The 11,548-nt window shown below is 36.1% G+C and overlaps 1 protein-coding gene across 1 annotated transcript; it reads right to left on the minus strand.

Annotated features, from left to right (window-relative positions):
- LOC143542275 (uncharacterized) lies at nt 1-4,027 on the minus strand. The gene is made up of 7 exons (XM_077034905.1): nt 3,881-4,027; nt 1,604-2,167; nt 974-1,062; nt 683-782; nt 524-585; nt 308-452; nt 1-105 (listed from the first exon to the last, which is right to left on the minus strand). The coding sequence occupies exons 1-6, from the start codon at nt 3,971-3,973 to the stop codon at nt 335-337; spliced, it is 1,026 nt and encodes a 341-aa protein (XP_076891020.1). The 5' UTR covers nt 3,974-4,027; the 3' UTR covers nt 1-105; nt 308-334.
- Nucleotides 4,028-11,548: the final 7,521 nt, after the last annotated feature.

The following is an 11,548-nucleotide window of genomic DNA, read 5'->3' on the forward strand; positions in this document are numbered from 1 at the left end:
TTTAAGAACACAGGCTAAAAGACAATTAAATTACCTAATACCATCTCAGCTTTACTTAAAACAGCCTCGCCCGTATCAATCATGAAAACTGTTGGTTCATTCCCGCTGCAACATGTTGGTAAATTATATCAGAAGATATTAATGAATATGATAATCCAATACATGACACAGATCTAATAAACGACAACGTGTACTTTTTAAGCCTAGTTGCATACAACTTTCGTTATCATGTATATTCCAAAGATTGCTGTTATTATATTGTAAATTTATTGTTCATAATTATAATTAACGCATTAAGTTCATATACCTTTGCATGAATAACCATTTGAAAAAACTAATCAACGGACAATCTGCACGTTGGGTTTGGCAAAAGACTCGACACTGCAGCTAAATAGGCATCGGTCAACCCACTGCAGAAAACCACCGTATGCGGGTCAACAGAAATATGTTGCTGAATAAATCCTTCAAATTGTATCTGATTAAATCCAGGTATTGTGGACATTGCGTCTATCCCGGATTATTTTGAATAGACTTTATGCTGTCAAGATAAGCATCTCCAGAAGAAGAATCCAGTCCATCAATAATCTGTATAAATAATCATGAAATATCAGTAAACACAAACATAATCTACATCAAAGAGGTAAAACTAGCTTGGACGATGTAAAAAAGTTCAATAGAATACCAGTGAACAAACACCAGAAATATCAACAGCATTCATGGAAACAAGCTCCACAAGTCTATCTGGTGTGCATATAAGAAACTCTGGCTCACAAGTTTTTAATCTGTATCAGAAACAGAGTTTCCATCATGTGATAATACAGTTATACAGGAATATGTATGATCCAAAAAGTATTCATTCAAGCAATAAAAAAGGTTATTAATATGTTTGCAACTTTGCATAAATTGCAGTTAAGAAATGCATAATTGAGCATGCAAGTACACAACTTAAGTTTTCATAGATTTATGTAAATACCCATGAACTTGATGATCTATAGAGACCCCAGGATGTAGACTCACTGTATGTATTCCAAATGCCTTCAAAGGCTTGCACACAGTGCGTACCTGCAGATAGTATAGTATAATGAAAATCCCGTAAAGCACATTACAAAGAAAACCTAATCAAATCATATGTTATGGTAATGATATAATAAAAAAAACCCCAACAATACATTCTCTCTAAATAATTGTGTGGTTACACCACCATAAACCAAATCAATACCTAATAAATAACTGTTTGCCACATGTCAAATAAGATTATTTTTCCTGATTCTCTTATTTCACCCCTTAAATATAATAACTTAAAACATAATTTCAATCATATCTAATCTCCAAATATCATTTTAGAATTCATAAATCTTCATCACTAACTATTTAATATTTTCTTTGTTAATCTTGTGTTATACACAGGTTTCTAACCTAGTGGTTAATGATTTATGATACTTTTCTAAACTTCACTCTTTATTTAACACAGCAATGTCTTTCTTTTTAACAAATTCAGACTTATGCCATGAAACCCTAGATGATAAGTGCAATGGATCAACAATCTTGTTTTTAGTGAACGCATCATAAACAAGCAATTTGTGTTGAACAAAGCTAGGTATACCTGTGCTGCTTTCTCTTGTGATGGTACAATGAATAAAAGGTAGGGGCTTGTAAAAAATACACCTTCTTTTTCCTTTTTTGTTATGGTATCAACAGCGGTTGATCCAATCCAAGCAATCTGTTCCACGGTAGCATGACCACTTGTCTCCAATACATTTTTGCCACCTGAATAACATCTCCAATATTCAAACCCCCATGGATCAAAGAACAAAGGCTTTCCCCTTTCAAATTCTTCTTCATTATGCATCGTTTCCTGTATCGTTTTCAAACATGAAATCAAGAACTTGGATGGACAGCCTACATCCTTGGTGTTTTCTTTATCTGACTGTGTTGACTCTTTGTTGACCCGAGCGCGTTTCTGTTCCTGGTTTTTCCCATTTGGTTGATGATCACCGTTAGCCTTTCTCTTGTTCTGTAAGCCATTATTTCCATGTTTGGTCAAAGGATCGGCTTCTTTTGATGGCCAAACTTTCTTAGTCTTTGTTTTCTTGTCCTTGTTGTAATCAACTTTGTTTGGCTTGTCATTAAAAGGATCCTCTAGAGTTGGGAGGCTAAAACACATTCCCTAAATAAACCAACGTATAAGATTCTCTAGTTATATCACATGTATTCTAAATCATCAACATGTCATATAAGTCACAAACTAAAGTTCATGAAAACACCACAAAATTAACAGCCAACATATATTTGCACAAAACAGCAGCAACTTTAGATAATATCATGATATCGGTACCATACTGACATAGTTGTCAATAGAGCTCGTAGCGCCCGCTATAGCGAATAATGTAGCGTAGAGGTAAGTTAGCGATAAGTGGTCAGTGGCGACATAATAGGGTGAAAATAGCAACCATCTGCATTTTTTATTAGCTATTTTGGTGGCATTTATTGATTATATTAGCAATTTTGGTGGTAGCTATTGATTATGTTGATTATAATCGTATTTTGGTGAAGTACTTTAATGTAAAACATTTTAAAAAATTCTAATACTTTTTCGGTAAACATCAAATAGAGCCCGTATTTCATCGCTATCACTACATAGCGTATAGGTCGTTTGTCGCTATTGACAACTATGCATACTGAAACCGAAAGTGAGTAAATATACCGAGTACCATACCATTGAAAATACCAAAAATTTGGGGTAAGCAATAACCGAACCGAATTTAACCAAAACCGACTAACCGAGATTGGTTATCAATTTTTTTCTTGTACCCTCGATTAACCGAACCAAACCATTAATATTTTCATATACTTCTAGCTTTTATACCTCCATTTCTAAGCAACAATATTGGCACAAATTAACCGAACCGAAAAACTGATAAACTAAGTGAACAAATCAGCCCAACTAACCGAAAACTGATAGGTTAATAAAATAGATTAACCTATGACTTCATTTCGGTTTTGCTTTAAGCTAATAACCAAACCGAACCGTGCACACCCATACAAAAAAAAACACAGAAACCAAATGGTACCGATACCAAAAACATGAAAAAACGAATACCAGTTACAATTGTGTTCGGTCAGCACGGTACCGAAAACATGAAAAAAATGAATACCAGTGACGATTGTGCTATGCAGTCGATAACGCCGATATCGGTGATATATCAGTTATCGGTCCTGTGGTAGAATATACGTCAAAATATCGGTTAGAATATCGGTACCGATAATATCAACGATATTGACCGATATTGGACTGATGTTTAACCAATATATCACCGATATTCCCGATATCAGTGTTTTAAGTCTTAATTATCAATTTTTAGTGTTCAATGTTAGCGTTATAAGTCTTAATCAGTTCCTACTTGCTATGATTGTTAGTGTTTTTCAAGTTGCAAAAGGTTAATTTGTTAGTGGTAAGAGAGTTTCTTGAATTATTAGTGTTAAACTGCAATATATATGAATTTTACATGATATTACCGATATCACGCCAATATCTCATCACGATAAAGGATATCTCAGGTTTCAGTTGGTAACCGATATTCGATATTTTTCCGCATTAACTGCTTAGCGATTGTGTTCGGTCAGCACGGCACTCAGTAAAAAAAATGCTCATGCAATCGTTATTAAACATCAATTCTTTCACATAATTCGGTTATTCTCAACCAAAGCTTGGTCCACACACACTTAATGTCACCTGTTGCTTTCTAGGGTTTGAACTAAACAGATATGTTTATGTGTGGCTATAAGTAAGCAGAAACACTTAACATATTAATAAATCAATCCAAATAATTAGTTTAATCGGTCATTAAATCTAATAATAGAGCAGTATTTGCGCTGATACCTGACACATTCGACGTTTGCCTGACTGACGACGCTTTTTCTGTGCGATGATGGCGGCTATACGATTAGAAACCGTGGATGAATCGCTACGCATCTTTTTTCTGTTCGATTTGTTCTTCTTTCTGATGATTGCATCTTCTCCTTTAGGCATATTGTTAATAATACTTCGAATTCAATAACAAATTATTAATCGAAGAAAATAAGTGATGAGCTTGGAATGAACGCAGTCGTGAGTTGTGAGCAGTTTTTGGTGGAGGTTGTGAGTAGGTTTAGTGGTTAGTGGGCTTAGTATATTTGGGCCTCTTATGGGCTTTCGCAGTTTTCTAAGAGACATGATGTCAATTACTAGAGGAGCAGAGGTGCACAAAATACACGGTTCCGGACCCGACCGGTGTACCCGACCCGGAATCGGTTCCTACCCGTACCCTACTCGCGTGTAGGATCTGGTATAGGATTTCTCCTCAAATCCGTACCCGGAACCGAAACCGGCCCGGAACCAGAAATACCCGGTCAAAACCATAAATACCCAAAAAAACCGGAAAACCCGGTCAAATACCCGACTATACCCGGAACCAGTTCTTACCTGGGCTCTTTTTTGACTTTTGTTGACCATACCCGGAATCGGTTCCTACCCGGTTCCTGAAAATACCCGGTTTGTGCACCTCTATCAATTGCAGGTGGAAAAAAACTGGTTCTTGACCCGACTCGATGGTTCCTACCCGGAACCGGGGCCGACCCTACCCTACCCACAGGTACGGACTGGGCTTTGGGTTTCTCCCCGTAACCGGAACCGATCCGTTTCTCCCCGGGCTTTGGATTCTACCCGACCTTGTTTTGACTTTTGTTGACCATGCCCGGAACCGGTTCTGGTTCCTGAAAATACCCGATTTGTGCACATCTAATGTCAATAGCTACGCCTACGACACTACAACCAATCACCAATTCACCATCGTGATTTTTGTGAACGTTTTCGCTACTTACGATCACGGCATGTGGTTCTTTCTACAAGGATTGTATTGAGTTTTGAGTTTTCCGGTCTTAGCATGGAGGTCATCGAACACACATCACAAGTATCAACCCAACGATCTTCACTATAAGACTTGGTAACTTGATTTGCTCCAATGTATCGTGTCATGTGGATACTAATGCTAGACATGTTGTAGCACACGTTTAGATAAAACCCAAATTGTATTAAATTACATTCTCGGCAGTTCGTATACAAGTCAACCATTTGACTATTTGAGTAAGCAGTCCCGATAAAAATGAATGTCATAATAACATCTCGATTAAACAGATGAATGTCTAATGTTATCGAAAATTTGTCGGACCCGTGACCCATCCATATTCCTTCCTTAAAGTTTCTGGTCATAGGTAGTCGACCCCGGATGTTTTTATTTGGTTTCTATCGGCTCCGGCAAAATTCCCAACTTTTCGACATTTGTGCCATATTGAAACCGCCGGGAAGACACATTTCAAATGAATTTCGTCATATGTGACGACTTCCATCTCTATCTTTATATAAATTCCTTCCTAAAGATCTTCTCTTTCATTTCATCCGTCTTTGAAATTCTACCGATTTCTTAATCCAAAATAATGAAGTTTAACAGGGGAGATCGCGTGAAGATTATTGATACGGGTCCAGGCCTGCTTTAGTTCCATATGCATACGGGCTTGCCCTCCTCTTGACGGTAGCCGGTTTAAAATGAAACTTGATGAATTTATATAATTATATAAAATTTTTTATAAAACCATATATGATATGCACTCGTTACCTTTTTACTTTGGCTTTTCAAAATCGTAATTATTAGCAGGTGTTGTTTGTGGTCCCAAGTTATAATTTAAAGTAACCTTCTGGTGGTGACCAAATTAGGGATGTCTTTGACCACTTATGTTTGAAACTTTGGTATTACATGAATAATAAAACAATATATTTTATTTAACAGAGATCAAATATGATGTTAAAAGCATATTAGGTAATGCAAATTCAAGAGAAATAGAACATATTGGCCCTTCAAGTCTCTTACAAGTTCACAATGCCCCTCATTTGCACTTCATGCATCCAAACATGTATGTTATTTTTTATTGCAACAAGACAACTTAATTAAATAGTTAATCAACGTGTATCCTTAGGGATTAATTTGTTGGTAGGTTGTATTTGTTTGACTTAGACCATTAATCATCAAAGATGGTAAATTGTGTTTAAGGTTATTTAAAGGTTTCAAGGTTATTACCGTTTCTTGTTGGGCTCAGAGACAATGATTTCCTAGTCATGAAGGCTGTAGAATCTTTTAATAAGGTTTAGCGGGTCATGCATTCTTCAGCCTCTAAAACCTAAAAATTTGTATCTAGGATGATCGTCTTTGTCATCCAAAAGTGGGTTGCAACGCAGCTTGCAGCCCGTTTTACAGTTACTTTATTGTAGCTCGTTTTCCATTTAAGCTTGCTCAAAATGTTTAAAGGGTGTTATTGATTTGTTTAAAGCTTTCTTTTCTATATAAGTTTAATGATTTTTATTAATTTGCTTACTGTTATAAAAATACAAAGGATGTCGAAATAGTAGCATTGATGTAATTAATCCGAAGTTAACGTGTTCATGCAACTAAGTAGAAATATAAAGTATTATTAGTGACGACGAATCTTAGACCAAGTGAGGGGATGGCCCCATAAACTTTAGACTAGTAGTAATCTTTTTCATTAGTTGTAGTAGTCAGTAGACGTAATAACATGTTATGGTCATGTACTTTTTATCAAAAGCTCAATAAGGCTACTCTTTAAGGAGGGGGGCATCCAAGCCCTTTCATAATGTCACGTCAGCGTCACGGGAGCATCGGGGCTTCGAAGCCCTTCTCCATAACGTCCCATAATTATTTAAAGTTCCCTTGGGCGCCTCATTATATATATAAATACTAGGGGTGACAAATATGACTCATTAAATTGAATGAGTTGTATAAAATGTATATAATTAGTCATAATAGGTCAAACTTAAAAAAGGAAATGATTGAATGAGTCAAAATAGGTTGACATTTCTCGAGGTTTATTTTTAACGAGAAAACGGAGGAAACTTTTTGTTTTTTTACTTTTTTAGTTTTTATTTATATTTCGAGTTATGATTTTGTAATTATTATTATTTTTTTTTTGAATTTTTAATAAGGGTTTTTGAAATTGGTCAAAATGGGTTGAGATTTCAAACCCCTCATTAAAAAAATTCAAAAAAAATAATTAAAAAATCATAAATCAAAATATAACTAACAAAGTAAAAAAATTAAAAAGTTTTCGTTATTAAAAAAAATCTCAAGGAATGTCAACCCATTTCAATTCCTTTTTTTTTAATTTGACACATTCTGACTCATTATATACATTTTATTACAACTCGTTCAACCCAATGGGTCACATTTGTCACCCCTAATAAATACATGTGTGTGTGTATGAAAGGAAGAGAGAAGCCGTTGGTTGTTGCTTCCAAGCCCCCCCCCCCCCTCTCCGCGCGCCCCGCTGCGGTGTAGCGCCCACCGCGCCCCAAAGGGCGCCCACAGCAACCAGTTTAAATAAGTCTTCTAGCTAGGTTTTCTACTTTTAAATAATTCCATTGTTTTTCTATAATATATTGTTGTTACTTATTAACATGTTCTTATTAAACCAGCTGGTGTGTTACGGTGTATATTTTATAACATAAAAGGCTTTCATCAATGTTTCTTAGCATATGCATATTAATGAACCTCAAAGTCTATAAATGTTATTTTTAAACAACTTTGTTTTGTTATCTAAAAATGTCTAGCAACGTAATTTGTTGTCTGATTACTTTTTTATCTGTGTAAATTGTAAACACGTCTTTTAATGGATGAAAAAAGCATGAGAATTAATGGGAAAAATGGTTTTCTTAAAACTTTCAATAATAAAAGGTATTTACTTCACTCTTTCGAATATGTTGGTGAGACATCTTGTGAACAACCCATTGTCTTTCGATGCATTAACCTAAATCGTAAATATATTATTTTAATTAGGAATATTGGTTTTAAATAATCCTAACTATGCCATATTGGTAAATATCAGTCCCAAATTTACACTTGTCTGCTGACCGTCCCAACTATTGATGTATTTGTTATTAACGGGCCGCGACTAACGGATGTTAACTCCGTTAGTGATTTGCTGACGTGGACCTTCTTCTCCGGCCGCATCACGCCGGAAACTTGCCAGAAACCTGCAACTTGCCTCCCATTCTCCCTAATATCGTCACACCGTCTCCCTCCCTCTTCAAAAGACATCGGAAATTAGAAAATGAAGTAGATTTCATCTTCTTTCATGGCCAATCCCTATATACCAAACCCGATTTTATTTTCAAAAATTTGAAATCAATGTTACACGATTTACAAAATAAGCATAGGGCTTTTGTTAAGAGGATAAAAACGAGTTGAATGATGTGTCAATTACCTCGAATGGTGCACGATTGAAGAGGGTGGACTTCGCCGGAGACAACAACGGCGGCACGTCGTTTAGGTTTCGAATGAGGGGAAAGATAGAGAGAGATGGTGTAACGATATTAGAGAGAATGGAGGCGAGTTGCAGGTTTCCGGCAAGTTTCCGACGTGATGCGGCCGGAGAAGAAGGTCCATGTCAGCAAATCATTAACGGAGTTAACATCCGTTAGTCGCGGCCCGTTAAAAACAAATACATCAATAGTTGGGACGGCCAGCAGGCAATTGTAAAGTTGGGACTAATATTTACCAATAGGCCATAATTGAGATTACTTAAAACCAATATTCCTTTTAATTATCATCTACTATATTAGTTAAGTTGCCATTTAATTTAATTAGGAATCTTCATAATGATATATAAGTGGACACTAGTGATAACAGAATCAAGTTCTTTAGGGTTAAACCTACCAGAAAATGATATTCAATTAGTATTCATTTCATTATTCTTAAAATATAAACCATTTAATATTGATATTGTATTGAGAGGGAAAAAATACTCATTAAATCTTTTAAGCGTTGCACATTCTACTTTACATGTGATTGATGTGGAGTATAAAATTGTGGATGGTAGCATTAGCATATAACGAAGCTTGGACGAAAACGTAATTGAGGGGAAGAGACTCAACTTTTGATTCCTCATGTGCGTTACACCTGACGGCGTCAGAGGTGGGGGAAACAACATGGTGCCGGGGTTGCTGTGGTTTAACAAGTTGGTGACGAATGAGGTGGTCATGGCTCCTTAAATGAGTTAAACTTTTGAAAAGTTAACTTTATTAAATGCCATTGAATCATTGATTGCGATTTAGTGTTGACATCGCGCCTAACTCACTTCCCATTGGTGTTTTCTTTTAATAGGATGATGACATTTTGGTATTTAGGTTATCATGCTTCTCAAATTTAGAGAGTCATGTGCCCCACTTTGGCTATTCTATGTTGTTTTATCCAGCCCATGCTGGCTTTCAGAATTTGGTTTGAGCGTTCCTCCGGGAAACCATACCGCCGACTGCCACTTGACAGTCGTTGTGCCACCACAAGAGCAGAACTTTCTAGCGTAATACACGGTGAGACGAACACCATATTGGGCTCGAGGTTCAAACTGACAATATTTGTACAAGGCCTAGCTCTATCTACTCAAAGTGACACAGGTGGGATTCGAATTTTCTATTGAAGAACCCGAGTCTCCTACCAATAGGCCACAAGTGAGGGATCATTGGTGTTTTTCTTAACAAAGTGAATGACATGACAATTTAAAAAATAAATTTAAAGCCAAAAAAGACCATAAAACTTTATGTTCATGATTTGAAGTTAAATACCACAAATAAATGGCTACAAACACCTACAATGTAGAATTTCTTGTTTCTGTCCCTTCGTAAGAAAAATGATTATATATAGATTAATTAAAATAGTTGTTCAAAATAAAGATCAATAGTGTTTATTTCTGCATTTTCAAAATATTTATTATAATAAAGATTGTTTGAAATAAGAAAAATAAAGTATGCCCGTAAGAATAAAATAGTTAAAATACGAATAACATTTTAAATATATTGAGGTAGTACATTGAATTGAAAGTATATGTACCCACCTCTTACACTTGCCACGATGACGTCCCTCGCTCTTACTAATAGTGTTTTTTCATTCATGTTTACTTTTAACTAGTAATTTACCTTTGCGTTGCGCGATAACGGTAAACGGTAACACCTGGATGTTGTAGCGGCGAGCCAACGCGAATTCAGTTAATATTAGCTACGTTTGTTACGGTATTAGAACTAAAACAAAATGAAAACAAAAAAATAAAAACAAAAATAAAAATTGATGGAAGCCAATGGGGTGGCGTTGGTTGGTTCCGGACGGCAGCAACAAGTCAACGCGAATTTAGTTGGTATTAGCTACGTTCGTTACGGTACTAAAACTAAAACAAAATGAATCAAAAAATAAAAATAAAAACTGAGGTGGCCAATAGGGTAACGTCGGTCGGTCCCAGACGCGGAAGTAATGACTCTACGACACTCGTATAGCATATTATAAATTTTTTGTTAACATATTTAAAACAATGTTTATTCAGTCGGCAAACCAAAGCGTTGGTAAACTCGATTGTTGCAGCGGCAAGCTAACTTGTATTCGGGCATTGGGCATTGTGGTGATGAGTTGGTAAAATCGGGGCACTGATAAAAATCTGAGTGTTCCGGCAGTGGGTCAACACAAATTTTGTCGATTTCGTTTACATCTGTTACTCTACCAGAAATAAATAAAGTTCGGTAAAACATGGGCGTGGGTAAAACCCGAGCGTTGTCAATACTAGATGTTGCGCGGTGAGTTGGTAAGATACAAGCATTTTCAGTCTCAGGCGTTTTGGGGTTTGGTAACATATTTAAAACAATGTTTATTCGATCGGCAAACCAAAGCGTTGGTAAACCCGATTGTTGCAGCGGCAAGCCGACTTGTATTCGGGCATTGTGGTGATGAGTTGGTAAAACCGGGGCACTGATAAAAATCCGAGCGTTTCGGTAGTGGGTCAACGCGAATTTTTTCGATTTCATTTACATCTGTTACTCTACCAAAAATAAATAAAGTTCGGTAAAACATGGGTGTGAGTAAAACCCGAGCGTTGTCAATACTATACGTTGTACGGTGAGTTGGTAAAACACAAGCATTTTCAGTCTCGGGCGTTTTGGGGATTAGTCGACACGAATTCGGTAAACAAAACGTTCGTTAGAAATCTGAAACTAAAAAAAGAAAAAGAAAAAACATTTAACCAATAAAAAAAAGAAAGTTTTAAAAATTGTTGGACCGTTGAGGTGGCCACTTGGCGCAATCCGGGCCTTGCGGCACCAACCCCGGGCGTGGGCAAAACCCGAGCATTGTCAGTACTGGACGCTGCTTAGCGAATAGATAAAACTCGAGCATTGTCAGTCCCGGACGTTGTGTTGGTAATTTGACACGAATTCGGTAAAATAAAAGACAAAACGTTCATTACAAATCTAAAAGTAAAAAAAAAAGAAAAAAAAACATTTAACCAACAAAAAAAAAAAAAAAAAAATATGAACCATTGAGATTGTGTCACTACAATCAGGGTCTTGCACACCAACCTTCAGTCTTACTATATATAGATAATATCTCAAAGTTATCTCTTTTTTTAGTATTGATGATAAATATCTATTGAATCATTTTTAAGAGAAAACAAAATCACTTATATGATA

Source organism: Bidens hawaiensis, unplaced genomic scaffold, assembly GCF_021521415.1.
Source record: "Bidens hawaiensis isolate Kalapana, Puna unplaced genomic scaffold, B.hawaiensis_p1.1 tig00012813_1, whole genome shotgun sequence".
In the NCBI taxonomy this organism is placed as follows: domain Eukaryota; kingdom Viridiplantae; phylum Streptophyta; class Magnoliopsida; order Asterales; family Asteraceae; genus Bidens; species Bidens hawaiensis.

What these genes read in the sequence shown, in the direction of transcription:
- LOC143542275 (XM_077034905.1), bottom strand. Translation starts at nt 3,973, where the DNA reads ATGCGTAGCGATTCATCCACGGTTTCTAATCGTATAGCCGCCATCATC. An exon ending in ATAGATCATCAAGTTCATGG is followed by an intron (nt 783 to 973) that starts GTATTTACATAA and finishes TTTCTGATACAG; the next exon opens with ATTAAAAACTTGTGAGCCAG. An exon ending in TTTCTGGTGTTTGTTCACTG is followed by an intron (nt 586 to 682) that starts GTATTCTATTGA and finishes TTATTTATACAG; the next exon opens with ATTATTGATGGACTGGATTC.